This window comes from Bemisia tabaci, chromosome 9 (genome assembly GCF_918797505.1).
Source record: "Bemisia tabaci chromosome 9, PGI_BMITA_v3".
NCBI lineage: Eukaryota > Metazoa > Arthropoda > Insecta > Hemiptera > Aleyrodidae > Bemisia > Bemisia tabaci.
In genome coordinates, this window is record NC_092801.1 from 21,635,917 (window position 1) to 21,655,363 (window position 19,447).

The window sequence follows — 19,447 nt, forward strand, 5'->3', positions numbered from 1 at the left end:
GAACATGTTGTGGGTGCTGATTTTAGCTCATTACATACTCGACTCTCAGAAGACGTATTTTGCAAAAGTAGTGCAATCTGCTGGAGTGCGAACAAAGAAAGGATTAAGTTGATTTGATGAGAGAACTCATCTTTTTGCTCTTGCTGAAGTTTTAGACAGGTCAGTTGCTTAGAAAAAAAAGGGAAAAAAATTAAAGCGTCCTACGGACTTTGGACACTTTCAGCAAACCTAGTTCCACAGACCTGAATTCCAAAATGGTCGAGGAATGAGGAGGCGCCATGTTCGAGTTGGTGGCATGTTTTGCGCAACCAAAACCAAAATCGGCAACCAAACGGCTCGTTTAAAAAGAACGTGGAGCCATGCGATTTCTACGACGTTTGCGCTCTTTTTCAAACGAACCGTTCAACAAAAGATTGAGGAGGCTGTGACACGCATTGAATCCGCTAGATGAATCATTGCATCCCAGCGGGTGGGCGACCTGGTCCCTCATCCTCTTATCTGAACGGATTCATTTCAAAAAGAACGATGCACACATAGAATTTGCGTGCTTGATAGTTCATTTTGATTTAATTCGTCAGAACATAGTTTCTTTCGGCATAAATGCATTCATTCTATTCACCTGTCACGTTGAACCCGCGGGACTTGTCAACGGCAGCCGCTACCGAGCTACGAAAAACCGCGTAAGAGCGTAAAGACGTTGACGAATTTATTTTAATGAAATGTAAATTTTCTCGTAAAATTACGAGTGTTCTGCATTGAGATGTTCAGTGAATTTCATTCCGGACTAAATCTGACGGTTCTAAAAATTTTCAGGGTAAAAACACATAACTTTCCTTGAAATTAACCATATTGTCAGGGGAAATCTGACAACATTCGACTGCTCATACGGCGTTCTTCTGCAGTTCGGTAGCGGGTCACCGGGCGTGGCGCACTGACGAACAAAAGCCGACGAGAATGAAGATGATGCCGCGCGAATGCGTTGAGATTTACAGCCGTCGAGTATGAGGCACGCGCTTACAATTAAACTTTGCTAGAAACGCTCAAGATAAGGGAAATGGCAGAGGTCGGGCATGATTTAAAAACTTTAAATGCGTATATCTTCGTGAAAATGAAATGTTGATGTCTTAAAAGTAGTTGCATCGGTTTTCTCGTAAAATTTTCTATAAAAAGCACCCCTTAAAATTAAAATTGTGACGAGATACAAGTAAAATTTAAAATTTTTTTATCAAAAATTTCGTATCCGACTTCTTCCAAAGACTCGTTCCACTGTGTGGCGTAAGAGCGTATCTCGGTCAGTGGCGTGGCGTGAACGATCGATTATCGATATTTCCCCATTTGAAGCTATGGTAAAGAATCGATATGTGAGGTGTTCCTTACGAACACCCTGTTTATCGATTCTTTTCCATAGGTTTAAATGACAGATCAATCGATATATCGCAAACCACGCCACGCCACTGATCTCGGTTACCGCATGAGCCTGTGAAAACCTGGATTTATAAGTAATACAGGGTTCACATGGAAATTAAGATAATCCCTTGCGTTTTGCGTTAGAGGTGCGACGAAATGAGAGAAAAGTCAGTGTACTTTGCTGTGAAATATCTTTAAACTCTCTCTTCAGGCCAATACATTTAATTATACTTTTAATTTCAAGATACTTTGCGCCGAAAACGTCTGCGAACAGCATATTTTCATAAAAAATCATGTCGCCCCGCAGAACATTAAAAAGTCGGGAAGTATTATGATCAAAATTCCTGAAACGTCAAAGGATCAGATCAGTGGCGATGCTTGAAAGTTGGCATCAATATTTTCCCTCCGTTTAAATCCATTCAAAATATCGATTGTAGGTGAAGCAAGCTGCCTCACCAAGAATAAAATGTTTTACATACATTTAAATGGGTGAATTAAGAAAAGAGCTAAAATGTTTTTCAATGTGTTTTATTCGGTTGTTTTCAATTCGCCTTCAGGTGCTTACGCAGCAATTGTTGGTACGAATATGTTGTGTGTGCTGAGTTTAGCTCATTACATACTCGACTCTCTGAAGGCGTTTCATGTGCGCAAGTAGCGCACCCTGATGGCACCCGAAGATATACGCTTTTAAAGTTTTTAAATCATATCCGACCTCTGCCATTGATTCGCTCCACTGTGCGCCAGAGGAACGACGATTTTTCAGGGTTGTGCAAAATTTCTCGACTTTCCTAGGTTTTTTCCACAACTTTTGACCCTATTCTCACCCAGGCAATTTGGCAACCTTGATGGAAACCCGTGACGTCATTCAGGATAATCCTAGCGGCGCCGCAACGACCGCGATCAGGAGCGGCGACCCGACGCCATCGGGGCATTACACGACCCTCGATGTTGCCAATTCGTGCATAAATCAATTAAGCACACTCATGATTATAACACTTCTTTATTATCCCCGCAACGCAAATGCGACGCGGCAAGGTCAACGGGCGGGCCACGCGACCGTCCCGTCGCACAGTGGATCGAGTCAATTGGAGAGGTCGGACATGAAATTTTTGACTAAAACTGGGAATTTTGGTGTTTATTTCGTCACATTTTAAATTTTAAGGGGAGCTTCTGGAGGAAAATTTCACGGGGACCGAAACCAATGGAGCCACTTTTGGAACCTCAACATTTTGTATAAACGGAGTTATGCAGGGTTGCCATAGAATTTAGAAAATGAAATTCCCTGACAATTTCCCTGATTTCCCAGACACATTTTGGTGTAATTCCGTGACAATTGAAGATGTGACGGGTGGTTAAGAAGGCGTAACATTTTGTATGAACAGAGTTATGCAGGGTTGCCACAGAATGTAGAAAACGAAATTCCCTGACAATTTCCCTGATTTCCCAGACACATTTCGGTGTAATTCCCCGACAATTAAAGATGTGACGGGTGGTTAAGAAGGCGTGATTGCAAATAGTTTTCAGGCAAAATTTGTTGTTCGAAACCTTGAACCCATTCTAGAAAGCAAATGACGGTGATTTAAAAAATTTTCTCTGACATTTTCGTCATTTCCCCTGACATTTCCCGATTTTTCCTGACATTTCCTGGTTTTCCCTGGCTGTGGCAACCCTGATTATAGAGGTTGGACATGAAATTTTTGACTGAAGCTGAGAATTCTGCAGGTGTTTATTTCGTCACATTTTAAATTTCACGGCGTGCTTTTGGAGGAATACTTCACGAGGAAACCAATGGAGCCACTTTTAGAACCTTAAAGTTGGGCATAAACGCACTGGAAAAAAAAAACCACATTGGATCTAGAGTCCAGACTTTTGAAAACATTGAAAAGAAAACGGACTCTTGATTCAATCAGAATTAAGCTTAAATCAAAAGGAAATCCTCTCAAATTAAGAGGCTTGGTTCTTGATTTAAGCTTAAATCTAATTGAATCAAGAGCATTTTTTCTTGTCGATGTTTTTAAGAGTCTGGACTCTAGATCCAATATGTTTTTTTTTCCCCCCAGTGCAGAGTTATAGGCGTTTTAAGTTTCCAAATTTTGTCCGACCTCTCCAGATATCGACTTGATCCTTTGTGCGTCGGCCATCGGCTACCGGAATAGGATAATTGATAAGAGGGTCCGCCGCGCCATACGCGGGCGCGCCTATCGCCAAAATGTTGGTCATGTTCACTAATTATGACTCCGATTATAATAACCTGTGCGACCCCGTTCATTTATACCCACAGCTATTGCGCATCGGGTGATGAGTGCTGGAATCTGCTGGATTCGGGAGTATTCCTCAGCCGTGCTTGGGAAAAACGCCGTATGATACTTCAGGCGTTGCCAAATTTTCTTCGATTAAATACTACACTGGAAAAAAAACACATTGGATCTAGAGTCCAGACTCTAAAAAACATCGACAAGAAAAAATACTCTTGATTCAATCGGATTTTTGCTTAAATCAAGAAACAAGCCTCTTAATTTGAGCGGATTTCCTTTTGACTTAAGCTTAAATCTGATCGAATCAAGAGTATTTTTTCTTGTCAATGTTTTTAAGAGTCTAGACTCCAGATCAAATGTGTTTTTTTTCCAGTGTAGTTTATAAGGGCATTGGTAAATACTTCCCTTTCAATTTTTCAGACATTTTTGTACGCGATTTAATCTAAAATCTCTGGAAATTTAAAAAAAAAATATGCAGAACTTTTCAATTTGAAAAAAGGATTCTATATGGCAAAATGAAGAGAATGGTGTATCATTTAAACTTGTTCACATTGGCTGCACAAGTAGATATTTGTTTACATCTGCAACCGTACCATGAGGAACGAGAAGAGATTAGTTAGATTTTACGTACATAATATTTTTATCATTTTAAATGACAATGATCCATACAGAAAGAACTAAAATTCCAAAACCACGAGTTGAAAAATACTGACTCAATAGGTTTGAATTTAATAGCCAAACTCATTGTGGCCAGAATTAGCGCCTACAAGACTGTGAGGATAATTCACGCATTGCGCGTACACGAAAAGGATACTTCACGCACTGCACGTACGCCACGGTGCATTTCGCGCAATGCGTGAAGTATCCTTGCCGTCTTGGAGGCGCCAATACGCGATCCACGCAGGCGTCGTCGCGTCGGACCGAAATTGGAGACAAATTGAGACAAAACTGAGACCGAATTGAGACAAAAATGAAGCAGACACAAAATTTCATTGGTGGCTTGAAGATTGACTGACTGCACAATCACGATCTTACGGACAGATACTACTCTAAGAATCAACTCACAGGGGATTGGATGCTTTTCAGGCTTTATTAAAAAACATGCATGGTATGAGGAAAAAAATTCCGGAGCTTCTTGAGGAATTTCCGCGCTTTTCCAGTACTTCCGGACCGCCTTTAAAAAAATCAGCGCTATGTCTAGATTTTCTAGAAATTCCGACGATTTTTCGTGCTTCGGTAACATAGCATCGAAGTTCTGGAACTTTCTGCACCCCCTTCAATCGACCGAAATCCGAGTTTGGGAAATTTTCAGCAGTTAGAACTCGGTCCTGAGACGCTATTCCGGGCGGCCGGCGTCATGCGTGGCATGAAGAAAAAATTCCGAACCTTCTTGCGGAATTTCCGCACTTTTCCAGTACTTCCGGACCGTCCTTACAAAATTAGTACTATTTCCGGACTTACCAGAAATTCCGGACTAATAGACACGCTAGTCTAGGGATTGAGAAGTTTTCGATTTAAGCGGTATTTCGCCTTAGGTCTACAGTAGACTACGCGAGTTTCCGCTGGAGTTCTGGAACATTCTGAACCCGTTCAATCGACTGAAACCCGAGTTTGGGAACTTTTCAGCTGTCGGAACTTGGCGTGACTCGGCTCTGAGACGCTTTTCTGGGCGACCGGCGCCACGCGTGGTATGAAGCCAGATCTTCTGTCGATCTTCTTACAGAATTTGAGTAGTTCTTCAGTACTTCCGGATCGCCCTTAAAAAATCAGTACTATTTCCGGACTTTCCGGAAATTCCGGACTAGTAGACACGCTAGTCTAGGGTAGAGTCCCTTTATACCCAGAGTTAAGACAACTCACTTTTGGTTGGGCTGGAAGTGGCCTAAAAAAAATCCAATTCTGATTGGTTCTCGCTCATGGAGGCCGAAACGAGTGCACCAAGATGGCGGTACCTCGAATGTGAACAAGAATAATGAAAATATTACCTAATTGTGGTTTATCAAGAGTAAATTGTTATTTCCATCGGTCCAAAATGAAAATAGATTAAGAAATTATTCACAAACCAATCTCATTTTCTTTTTAATTGATCAATTTGTTGATGTTGTTGTTTTTGTGTGACAGACATCGCAGGATTCCTGATCCTTATCCCTCAATATCGTTCGTTAGGGTGCACTCGTTTCGGCCTCCATGGCCAGCCAAGGCCGGCTGCCAGTCAGCTGATAATCGAGTTGTCTTAACTCTGGGTATAAAGAGACTCTAGTCTAGGGACCGAGAAAATTCTCGTTTTAAGAGGTATTTCGCCTTAAAACTACAGTTCGACTACGCGAGTTTTCACAGGAGTTCTGGAACATTCTGCACCCGTTCAGTCGACTGAAATCCGAGTCCGGAAACTTTTCAGCTGTTTGAGCTTGTCGTGACTCGGCCGGACGCTTTTCCCGTCTCCGGAAAATCGGGGGAAACGCGACTCCACCCGGGCCGTGCTGGCCTCGGCATTGACATTTACAAGCTTCTCCGCCGGGGAGCAGGGAGCCGGGGGTTCTTTTTGTTTACTTATTAACAAGTTGATTCGATTCACTTACGATCAGATCGATGGCGCTGCGTTGCGTGCCCAACTGCCGCACAGTGGATCGAGTCGATAAGAGAGGTCGGACAAAATTTGGAAACTTTAAAAGCTTATAACACGGTAACCATAGAATGATGAAATTGAAATTCCCTGACGTTTCCCTGATCTACTGATCTCCCTGTCACATTTTGGTAAAATTCCCTGAAAATTGAAGATATGCTAGATGCTTAAAAGATATAATTGAGGAGTTAGGTGCAAAAGGGGCGTTAGGTCCATGACGCCCCTTTTGCAGAGACCGGTTTTTCTGAATCCTCATATCTAAATGTAGGTGTACCAATTTTCATGTTATTATGTCAAAACATTCACTGAGATACAGTAATTTTATTATTGTTAGGTTGGCTAAAAATGAACGTACCTAACCTCCATATTTTAAAAAAACCCGCGATTATTCAGAGCTTCTAATTGTACAAACTTAAACTTGATAAAATGATCTATATTTAAACTTACCACATTATTTTCATATCTTTAAACATACATTTCATTTGTACAAAAACAACTTTGAACACGAATAACTCAAACGCGATTTTGTCAATGACGCCCCTTTTGCACCTAACTCCTCAATTTCAAATAGTTTTCACTCAAAATCTACTGTTTGAAGCCTTATCTAGAAAGCAAGTAAAGGTGACTTTACAATTATTTCCTGACGTTTTCATCGTATGCCCAGACTTTTTAAAATTCCCTGACATTTCCCGGTTTTCCCTGACCAGGGTGTCTAGTATTTTTTAGTTTTGAATAATCCTGATATTTTCCTGATTTTTCCTGATATTGTATAAAAAAATTCCTGAATTTTTCATTTTGAAAATTCCTGATATTTTCCTGATTTTTCTCGACTCCTGGCACGTAGGCAAAAAGCAGTAAGACCTTTTCCGCTGAGGAGATTTGCGTAAGAAAAATTCCTGATAAAACGTCCGATTTTTTCGATTTTCCTGATATTTTCCTGAGTTTTTCCTGATCGGCCAAAATTCCTGATATTGTCCGACTTTTCCGGTTTTTCCTGTACTAGACACCCTGCTGACTGTGGCAACCCTGACTCCGTTTACATAAAATTTTGAGGTTCTCAAAATGGGTCCATTGGTTTTCTCGTGAAATTTTCTTCTAGAAACACCCCTACAAGTTTAAAATGTGACGCAATAAATATCAAAATTAGCATTTTAAGTCAAAAATTTCACGTCCGACATCTCTAAAAAACCCCAAATTTCTTACGCAGACTGTGAAGTTATGAGTGCATTTCAGACTTTGCCGATGCGCTCATCGTGATTTTTGAGGCATCATCTATAAGAAACAACTCTTATTTTTGCTCTAGCAAAAGTTTGCAACAGGCCCATTGACTCGATCCACTGTGCGACGAGCCCGCGCGCCCGGGCCCGGGCTACTCCCGTATTCTGATTGACTTCATTATCGTCGCTGCTCGGGGTTAGGGGCGCATCTCGATTTTCTCATGAGCCCCGGAGAACATGGATTTAAAGGTAATCCAGGACTCATCTGGAAATTGAGATCGCCCTTGCGTCAGAGGGGCCATGTTATTAGCTCCCTGGATAATCCCGCAATCCCCAGGCACGACAACAATACACAGTGGAGCGAGTTTTAAGTCAAAATAATTATCATGTACGACCTTTTTTCAAGGGGCGTCTCACTGTGCGGCGCATACGGCGGGGGAACTAAAGTTGCTGTGAAGAGGAAAAACAGCGTATCAACATTCGACTGTTGTCAAATTTCGTCTTTTTTAAGACGAAAAGAACACGGGGGAAAAAACACATTGGATCTAGAGTCCAATCTCTTGAAAACATTGACAAGAAAAAATACTCTTGATTCAATCAGATTTAAGCTTAAATCAAAAGGAAATCCGCTTAAATTAAGAGGCTTAGTTCTTGATTTAAGCTAGATTCTGATTGAATCAAGAGTACTTTTTCTTGTCGATGTTTTTAAGAGTCTGGACTCTAGATCCAATGTGTTTTTTTTCCCAGTGAACGTGACTAATTTTAACGTTGCCCACTTGAGAATTACATTTTCAAGTACTGGGAAACAATTGAGCATTTCTAACGAAAAAATTTATATAAGAATTTAATGGTTACACCTGGGTTACACCCAAAAATCAGGTTGTACTTGGAGGAAATATATTCGTGACTTTTCTGAAAAATAAACATTTTATCAAGGAAAAGTTTGGCAACGTTATGAATGCTCATGCGATGTTTTTCCTCTGCTCGGCAATTTTCACATCGAGGCTCCGTGGGCCCGCTGTTCCGAAATATCAATTTACGCAGACGCGCACACAGGTCTCCAGCTTTCTTCTCGGAACTCTAATCAGGGGTCGACAAACTTCTACTTAAGTCAAAAGGAACTATATCCATTCTGGCATGAGCTCTGAGATCCATAAGAGTGCAAGCAAGATAGGGCTCGTGTCACAATGGCTATAGTTTTTATTTAGATACGTTCATCTATTTTTTTGACTTATGTTCATACACAAAACAAGGAAGAATCGACGGCATAAAAGCATATGCTAGCTCACAGTACTGCCGTGCTGGGAAAAACGCTGTATGAACCTTCAGGCGTTGCCAAATTACCTTTGATAATACATAAATTTCATGGAAAACTGATGTATATTTTTCTTCCAATTTTATTAGAAAATTTTGTTCGCAATTTCACATGAAGTTCTTGAATATTAAAAGGGAAAATATTCACAACTTTCCTTAAAAATAAACATTTTATCGAAAAAATTTAACAGCTCTCGGATATTCATACGGCGTTCTTCTTTAGCACGGGAGAGTGCTGCCGTGATAACGAAGAGAACAGTAAGTGTCAATTTTCCGAAAGTATCCGATTTCCGAAAGTCGATTTTTAATCATCCAAACGATTTCTAAGAGTCTTTCGGATGATTAGCGGCAATGGAGATGTTACATGTGGGAGGAATTTGCAATTTGACTGCTGATTCTTACGTAAAAGTTCGCGAGAAACACGATGGTGCCACTGGTTTTCTCTGAAATCAACTCTCAAGCTCAAAAAAAGCTCTCAAGTTGAGTCCAAAATGGAGGGGATATCCCACGCTATCCTGAGAGTCCACGTCTACACCAAGACAAACTCTCCATGCAAAGATAGGGAGCAAATACATTGACAGGGCTGCCACTTTATTTGGGGACTCCAAAACTGAAAACACGGCATCACTGCTAATGTATTTGCTCCTTATCTTTGCATGGAGAGTTTGTCTTGATGTAGAGGTGAACTCTCAGGATAGCGTGGGATATCCCCTCCATTTTGGCCTCAACCTGAGAGCTTTTTTTGAGCTTGAGAGATGATTTCAGAGAAAACCAGTGGCACCGTCGTGTTTCTCACGAACTTTTACATAAGAATCAACAGTCAAATCGCAAATTCCTCACACATGCAACATCTCCATTAGGGTGTTCGCTCAAAAAAAGCTCTCAAGCTTTTTTTGAGCTTGGGAGATGATTTCAGAGAAAACCAGTGGCACCATCGTGTTTCTCGCGAGCTTTTACGCAAAGATCAACAGTCAAATCGCAAATTCCTCACACATGCAACATCTCTATTCAACAAAGGGCTTCTTCGAATACAATTTTCCGATCAGGCGCTTCTCAGCCTGTTTTCTAGAAACTTCATTTTTGCACTTACTGCTCTCTTCGCTATCACGGCAGAGTAGAGCCTCGCTTTCCCGCAGTGCTCTTTTCATGCCGGCGCCCATATACTCTCATCAGGCACCGGATGATGTCATTCACAGCATTTAAATTTTCATCGGCGATAACTCCGCAAAAATTAAGTACAGGATGACTAGACTGAAGTGCTTCTTGCCGACTCATCCTCATAAATCGTCTATTAAGTCACACTTCTGGGACGCGTGTCTAAGCTACCAGCTCAGCTCATCTTGAAGTCCGCACGGATAAGAGTTTAGTGCCCACGCTTAGCAGGTGGGTAAAATTGTGCAGACTATTTTGCAGAAGGGACCAGCCCAGCGAGCCTCAAAAGTTAGTTGATTTATCTGAGGGAACGGGTTTCTTGTGATAGATTTTTGATTCTTATGAAAACTTAATGGCCATGGAATGTGAAATTGTTCGGAATTTTCTCGTTTTCAGCTTCTCCAACTTAAATCGTAGAACAGGGTGTCTAGTTTTTTTTTTCAATTTTGGAAATCCTGATTTTTCCTGATTTTTGACTGCTAAATCCTGATTTCATAATTTTTCCAAATCCTGTGCGGATCAAATCCTGAATTCACGCAAGGCGAATGTAACTTTACAAAGATAGCTCCATGACAAAATTCGATCGGACGGCCGATTTTTCTCAAATCCTGATTTTACGACAGATTTTTCCTCAAATCCTGGTGCACGGAGAAAAAAACCTCGTGCGTGGGACCCGAAGTTTAGGTCATATGGATCTTTGAAGTTTTCGGATTGAGCTTCTGAACACTTAAGGTCTAGCAGTTGAGGTTCGGATCACACATCTAGAATCGGGAAAATCCTGATGCTGACACCCTGCACAGAAAAAAAATAGATGGTGCTGACGACAGAACCTTCTGTTCACAGGGCTCATGCAGTTTCTTTGTTACACTTACAGAATTTTTCTGTTGTGAGGACAGAACTTCGGTCGTGGGAACAGAGTACTCTGTCCTCATAACGGAAGCTTCTGTGACTGTTACAAAATAAGTGCAGGAGCCCTGTGAACAGAACTATATTTTGTTCAGTGTGTAAGAATTCTTGTTGGTGGTTATGTTCTATTGTTTCGAACCAAACGATAGATCGAACCACTATCGAATACGGTCTATATAGGTCTATCTCAGACCTGGCAACACCTGTCGACCGGCCGGCTGCACCGAGCGAGCGAGCCAAGAGGCAAGAAGCAAGGAGAGTGGGACTATTGCTATGAATTATGAGGATGGGCCGAGCTGGGCCCCGGCGTGTATCCCATCACCGGAGGGGCCATAGGCTATCGGAATTATTGGATATCTAGTGACCACGGACATCGACTTGGGACTTGGGTGACCGCTTCCGCAGACCGCGGCGACACGAGCGCAAGACGGCAGGACGACCGCCGCAACGCACAGTGGATCGAGTCAATGCGAGGGGTCGGACAAAATTTGGAAATTTAAACACTCGTAACAGATATTGTGCACGATATCAAAACCAGGCAGCTGGTTTGGTATGGACATGTGCGGAGAATGGCAGATAGTAGGTTGCCCAGAAAGGTATTTGATTGGGTTCCTCCCCGAAGAGGGCGGCGTGGACGTCCAGTAAAAGGTTGGCGGGAGGGAGTGGAGGGGGAGATCAGACGGTGTAATCTGCCCAATGATTTGTGGGAGGATCGATTCCGATGGCGATTTGGAGTCGCAGAGCGCTCTAGTGCGCTGAGGTAGCGACTTGATATGTAAGTATGTATGTAAACACTCGTAACTCCGTTTATACAAAACTTTGAGGTTCTAAAAATGGTTCCATTGGTTTCCTCGTGAAATTTTCTTCTAGAAGCACCTCCAAGATGCCTACAAGTCCGGAAATAGTACTAATTCTTCGAGGGCGATCCGGAAGTACTGGAAAAGTGCGGAAATCCGCAAGAGGGTCCGGAATTTTTTTCAGTTTTTTGTCATTTTTGTCGCGATTTGCGCGAGAAATTCAAATTTTGAAATTTTCCGATGTTGCTTTGAGAAATTTTCTTATCTACGCACCCCTTTAAAGTTAAAATGTGACGAAACAAACATTAAAATTTGGAGTTTTAGCCAAAAATGTTATGTTCGACCTCTCTGATTGACTCGATCCACTGTGCGGCGCGGGCCCGCTGTTCCGAAACATCAATTTACGCAGAAAGGCACACGGGACTCCATCTTTCTTCTTGGAACTCTAATCAGGGGTCGATAAACTCGGACAAAATTTGAAAACTTTAAATGCTTAAAACTCCGTTTATACAAACTTTGAGGTTCAAAAAGAGGTTCCATTGGCTTCTACGAGTACCTAGTTTCTTCCTCTGCGCACCCTTTAAAATGTGACTAGATAAACATTAAAAAATTAAAATTTGCAGTTTTAGTCAAAAATTTCATGTCCGACCTCTCAAATTGACTAGATCCACTGTGCGACGGAGCGGCGGGGAAATCGAAGCAAAAAGGCTACGGGCCTGTCGACTTACGGTGTCGAGGTCAGGGCTTGGAGGAGGAGGTGGTCTCCGTGGATTACATCAGGTCGTTGGGGGAAAAAATCACTTACAGGCTAACAGGGTTGCGAGTTTAATCGAATTTCGAAATTGCCGGATTTTAATTAACAGAAAAATCCTCCACTTCGCGAGCCAAAATTCCTAGGTTCAAAGGAAAAATTGTGTATTTTCTTCGGAAAATACACTAATATTAGATTTCATGGGCAAAAAGTGCCCGATTTAACGTGAAAAATTGTTGATTTTGTGCTTCGCAATTTCCCCATTTGACAGGGTCGCCACAGAATTTAGCAAATGAAATTCCCTGACATTTCCCCGACACATTTTGGTGAAATTCCCTGACATTGAAGATGTGACGGATGGTTACGAAGGCATAATTGAAAATAGTTTTCAGGCAAAATTTGTTGTTCGAAACCTCAAACCCATTATAGAGAGAGCAAATGAAGGTGATTTAACAAATTTTCCCTGACATTTTCGTCATTTTCCCGAACATTTCCCGGTTTTCCCTGACTTTTTAAAATTCCCTGACATTTTCCGGTTTTCCCTGACTGTGGCAACCCTGAATACACTCTTCTTTTCCCTCTGTCAAAAGTTTTCAACAGGCCGATTAGAGGTATTAAATCTGTAGTTTTAAGTGAAGGAGCGGCTGACATTTCTCAATTCCGGCAAAATATGAGAAAATGGGCTACTGGCAAGTCTGGATTGTGATGCACAAAAAATGAAATTCCCTGACATTTCCTTGATTTCCTTGACACGATTTGGTGGAATTTCCATGACAATTAAAGATGTGACGGATGGTTAAGAAGACATAATTGAAAATAGTTTTCAGGCAAAATTTGTTGATCGAAACCTCAAACCCATTCGAGAAAGCAAATGAAGGTGATTCAACAAATTTTCCCTGACATTTTCGTCATTTTCCCTGACATTTCCTGGTTTTCCCAGACTGTGGCAACCCCGAATACACTCTTAATTTTGCTCTGGCAAAAGTTTTCGACAGGCCGATTAGAGGTATTACATCTGTAGTTTTAAGTGAAGGAGCGGCAGACATCTCTTAATTCCGGCAAAATATGAGAAAATGGGCTACTGGCAAGTCGACATGCGCTGACGAGGTCAGAACATGGAGGAGGTCTGAGTGCAGAGCACAGGGGCGTTGAAAAAAATCACTCATGATAGGCGCCAACCTCGAAAGGGCCTGCCCGACGGGATATTCAATCAACCTGAACATCGACAGCATGACAGGGAACGAATTTTATCACCTTAAACTTGTTTCTCAGGTAAAAGCCGAACGCACCAGTGCAATACAACGAACGCGATGAAAATTCCAAGACTCAACTCATAAACGCACGTGAATTATTGACATAATGGGTCACTATACCTTGCGATTTTTATGAGAGTACCAGGTGAGAGTATGGACATTTTGGTTTATGTAGCTCTTCGAGCCCAAAAGGGCGACAACGTGTAAAACGAAAATCACTAGAAAAGTGCCGATGCCAACCTATGCATTTGATTGATTAATCGGTATGGCCGACAGCGCATTGTAAACAAGCGTCTTTGAGGATTAAGACTAAGGACACAGACTAAGGACTAATTTAGAAAAGAAGGACATTTGTGCAAAATAAAAGTTTAAAATACGATTTATGTTTATCAAAGTTAACATTTATCCATAGTATAGCAAAATATGATTGGTTCGAATTGAGTTCCAACACTGAAAGTCATTTTCCTTCTTACATAAGATTTTTTGCGCTTTTTAAACGCTCTACTTGCCCGAATATTTTGCCCACCTTAGAAACGACTCATTTGCTGTTTTCTTTCTGCGGGTTGAATACTTTTCAAGTTGTTATAATAATTTATCTTTAGTATTTAAAGGCGAGAGCATTAAAGTGTACTTCGTAACTTTCTACGGAAATGGTTCAAAACAGCTCGTCTCGTGAGAATTTAGGACAAGCTTTTTCTCCGTTCCGAAGCGTCCTTTATCAAAAACTTATTATGATGCGATATCAGTGTCACCAGTGCACTATATTTACCACACGCTGATACTCAAATAAGAAGAGTTGGCATTATTTGAGGTTGAGCACATAATTTCGATCTCTTAGTCGCTTTCAGACTGTTCGGCAAAACGGGCCTACATCAGGGTTTCCTAATTGCTCATTTTCGAATTCTATGAACTTTCCTGATTTATCCGTGACTTATTTTTCGTTTCTCCGACTCTAAATTAAAGGGAAATTTTGTAAAGTCGAACTGAGAGAAATTCCGACTTAGGCGGATTTTCGTTTTAATCGCTTCCCCAGTTAGCCCAAAATAAGCTAAAAAATCGAGTTGAGTGATGTCAAGAAGCCGATGAGTGATTTTTTAAGTAACTTTTCCGAATTTGTCAATTATCAATTTAAAATTTAAAATTTTTAGAGTGAGTATTCGAATTCCATCTCTTTACTTTCAACGAATCATCGAGAGAAAAACAAAAGCCACAGATTTTAAGGCTCTTACGTCTAAGTTTCTTTAAAGAATCCAAGATTATATACATCATAAACCTTTTTGTGAAACGTTTCCTTCTGTTCAAATCGCTCTTCTCTCTTGATTGTATCACTTACACTTGTTTACAATGGCTACACAGGTATAGACTTTTTTGTACATCTGCAACCGTACTATGACGAGAGAGAGGAAATTAGCTAGATTTTATGTACATAATATTTTTATCATTTCAAATGGCATTGATCCTCTCAGCAAGTACAAACATTCCAAAACCACGAGTTGAAAAACACTGACTCAGTGGGTTTGAATTTTAGAGCCGAACACATTGTGGCCAGCATTAGCGCCTACAAGACTGCGAGGATACTTCACGCATTGCGCGTACACGACAAGGATACTTCACGCACTGCGCGTGCACCACGGTGCGTCGCGCGCAATGCGTGAAGTATCCCTGCCGTCCTGGAGGCGCCAATACGCGTTCCGCGCAGGCGTTTGTCGCGTCGGACCGAAATTGAAGACAAATTGAGACAAAAATGAAGCAGACACAAAATTTCATTGGTGGCTTGGAGATTAACTGACTGCATAATCGCGATCTTATAGGCAAATACTACTCTAAGAATCAACGAGCAGGAGGATTACTTTCCAGGCTTCATTAAAAAACACGCGTGGTACGAAGAAAAAAATTCCGGACCTTGCGGAATCTCCGCACTTTTTCGGTACTTCCGGACCGCCCCTAAAAAGCTAATTCTATTTCCAGACTTTCCAGAAATTCCGGACGAGTAGACATCCTGCTTCGGTAACACGGCATCCAAGTTTTGGAGCTCTCTGCATATCTTCAATAAACTGAAATCTGAGTCTGGGAGCTGTTCTGCTTTTGGAACTTGGCGTGACCCGCCCCGAGACGTTTTTCCGGGCGGCCGGCGTCACACGTGGTATGAAGGAAAAAATTCCGGACCTTCTTGCAGAATTTCCACGCTTTTTCAGCACTTCCGGACTGCCCTTAAAAAATCAGCACTATTTCCGGATTTTTCGGAAGTTCCGGACTAGTAGACACCCTAGTTTAGGGACCGAGGAAATGGAGATGTTGCATGTGTGAGGGATTTGCGATTTGACCATTGATTCTTATGTAAAAGTTCGCGAGAAACACGATGGTGCCACTGGTTTTCTCTGAAATCAACTCCAAAGCTCAAAAAAAAGCTCTCAAAGTGAGGGTAAAATGGAGGGCATATCCCACGCTATCCTGAGAGTCCACCTCTACATCAAGACAAACTCTCCATGCACAGATAGGGAGCAAATACGTTAGCAGAGTTGCCGTGTTTTCAGTTTTAGAGTCCCCAAATAAAGTGGCAACTCTGCTAATGTATTTGCTCCCTATCTTTGCATGGAGAGTTCGTCTTGATGTAGAGGTGGACTCTCAGGGTAGCGTGGGATATCCCCTCCATTTTGGCCTCTACTTGAGAGCTTCTTTTGAGCTTGGGAGTTGATTTCAGAGAGAACCAGTGGCACCATCGTGTTTCTCGCAGACTTTTACATGAGAATCAATGGTCAAATCGCAAATCCCTCACACATGCAATACCTCCATTTTTGACTTGAGCGGAATTTCGCCTTAAAACCGCAGGTCGACTTAGCGAGTTTTCACTATATATACTGATGATACTGATGATACTGCTGATAGTAAAGTGATGTAGGAATGGAGTGAATGACTTACGTCTCTGAACTGGACAACGCCGGCCTCTCCGAGAGTGGCGACGGAGGTGTAGGAGGCTTCCGGCTGGATGAACAGTTGACACAGGGCCATTTCCTCGCTCCGGAAGAGTGTCCCCATCTTGGCCGAAGGGCAGAGGCACTCCTCCCTGATGAGACCAACAAAAAACAAAACACAGGAGTTAGAAAGCCTCCTCGGAAGGTAAGAGATATCGCTGAAAAATAAATCCAGATATCGCGCTGATTAAGAATACAAGAACCTGTTAAAATAAAGCCAATTTTGGGGGATAGGAGGAATTCAGGTATTTAGGGCAAACTAGGAGGCTGCGCGATAGAACACCAGAGAAGTGTTCGAAACTCACGGGTGCCAACGCGCCAAATGCGCCTAAAAAATGAAGGCTCTGCGTCCACGTGGCCCCTAAAAGTTGCCCCTCCCCCTCCACGAAAAAAAATCCTAACTCTTCTGTTCGGTCATTTTTCGAAAGTTACAAATTACAGCTACTTGTTCTAGAACTAAAACATCTTGCGTCTAACTTCTCGGAAATGCGCCGTAATATATAGGCAACAAGTCAATTTGGCCCCCAAAAAATGTTTAATGGCCCCTAAAAATCGAGCTTTATGGGCCACATGGCTCCTGAAACTCAAAAGCGAGTTTCAAACACTGTTAAAAATACAAGAACCTGTCAAAATAAAGCCAATTTTTGCGGGGAGGGATTCAGGTATTTGGGGCAAACCAGCAGTTAAATACTAGAGGGTTAAAACTGCGTGCATAACAGCGTGTGTAAACTTATAAACTAATCTTCTTATCAAATTGTCTCATGGTAAAAGGGACACCTGGCGCACACACACTCCCAAAAAAGAGAAATCTTTGGTTCAATAGATCCCCCTGCAAGGACTCCAGACGATTTTTTGGTGGCAAAACAAGTATGAGTTCAAAACAGCGTATGCGTGAACGCAGCACCAGTCGAGAGAGTTACTTAAATAAAGAAACAATAACCTAAAGAACAAATGGGTAAACGAGGAGAGATTCGTTCGGGGCTTTGAGATGAAAGGCGCGTCAAGTACGCACCCAGAGCTGGGATTCTACTCCTAGGCAATAACGCCTTATCAACAATCGAATACTACCAAATTTCATCCGATAGAACATTTACTCTCGGGAGATTTGGGAAAATTCTTTCTTGCAATTTCAATGCTTAAGAGTCAAAATTTTAAATTAGCATTGATGTGCACTAAACATTTTCCCACTGAAAAAATTTATTTCAGAACTTTTGAACTTTTGTTGTACCATCATTTGAACACTTGGGAAAGTTAGAAGTCATTTTGCTTAACGAGAAAATCAGTTCTTTTGTCTCTCGTGTATATCATTCTGTGGACATACGCCCATCAGGCTGAAAGGTGGAATTTCAGGGGCTGGGTATGCGACCTGCAACAATTAGAATTTTCATGAATTTTTCCCCCGAAATTTTCAAAATTAAGATTTTGATGTTTCTATGCGTTTCATGGCACACTGAGTCCAAGGTAGGATTCAAAAATTTATAAAATTTCACGAAATTTAATCTGAAAAACTCTCACGTAATTTTGCATCTCTGCCCCAGTCCCCCTCGAGCTGTCACTGGATCCGACACTGCTTACTCTCAGAGTGGCGAAATTTCATGAAATTTCAGAAATTTCTGAATGATGTTGAAAAATACCAGTTCCTTTTCATGTTTCGCAAAATGTAAAAATCGTGACTTTCTTCTATTTTTGAGTGACTGATTGCGGGTTGCATACTCTAACCCCTGAAAAATATGAAATATTTCACAGCCTCGTGAAATTTCATGAAATTTTTCACTAAATTTTCCAATCGTTCATTTCTTTCTTACGTTTCATGCCACCCTGCTTACAATTCCCTACCAGAAACCGATCCAATATAATCAGAGGAAACTTGACAACGCCTGACTACCGATACGTCCTTTTTCCCGCACGGGCCAGGACTTGAATCTCGTTATTTTCGTTTGCGTATGCAAGCACGGAGCTCGGTGCGTTATTTGGTCGTTTGCGACACGCATGCGAGCTGCGAGGCATTATCGTCGCTCCTCTGACGTAAGAACGTATCCCGATTTTCACGTGGACCCTGTTTCACAAATAAATCCATGCTCTCAGGGGCTCATGGAGGAAATAGAGATACGCCCTTACACCGGAGGAGCGACGCTATTTCGACCGGCGCACAGTGGATCGAGTTAATTGAAGAGGTCGGACATGAATTTTTTTACTAAAGCTGCAAATTTTGATGGTTATTCCGTCACATTTAAAATTTCGAGGGGTGCTGATAGAAGGTAATTTCACGAGGAAACCTATGGAAACACTTTTAGAACAACAAAGTTTTGTATAAACGGAGACATAAGCTTTTGAAGTTTCCAAATGTTGTCAGACTTCTCCTATTCACGGTGTCTACTAACACAGGCTGGCCAAAAATCAGTACTTTTACAATACTTTTTCAGTACATTTGCAAGAAATTTAGTAACTCTTCGAAAGAAAAATTCAGTGCTTTCTCAGTACCTCCAATGGACGAAATTTAAAGAATTTAAATTTCTCGCTCAAATTGCGACAAAAATGATAAAATTCTGGACCTTCCTGGGCAATTTCCGGACTTTTTCAGTACTTTCGGACCGACCTGAAAATATCAGTACTATTTCCGGACTTTCCGAACTTGTAGACACCATTCAATAGACGAAGTCGGATAAAATCTGGAAACTTTGAAAGCTTGTATAATCCCACAAATATGAAACAAACCAAAAAAAAATCAAAAGTCGTTCTATTGGGTTTGTCGTGAAATTTTTTTTCCAGGAGTGCCACAGAATTTAGAAAAAAAATCCCT

General features: G+C 41.5%; 1 protein-coding gene across 5 annotated transcripts in view; it reads right to left on the reverse strand.

The window, feature by feature from the left end:
* Vha100-2 (V-type ATPase subunit a family protein Vha100-2) overlaps positions 1–19,447 on the reverse strand; it is a 111,405-nt gene that overhangs the window by 28,158 nt on the left and 63,800 nt on the right. For all 5 annotated transcript variants that reach the window (XM_019047965.2, XM_019047960.2, XM_019047959.2 and 2 more), the window contains exon 3: positions 16,595–16,739. In XM_019047965.2, coding sequence (XP_018903510.2) covers positions 16,595–16,711 — 117 coding nt within the window. In that variant the 5' untranslated portion in view covers positions 16,712–16,739. The remainder of the gene's footprint in view (positions 1–16,594; positions 16,740–19,447) is intronic.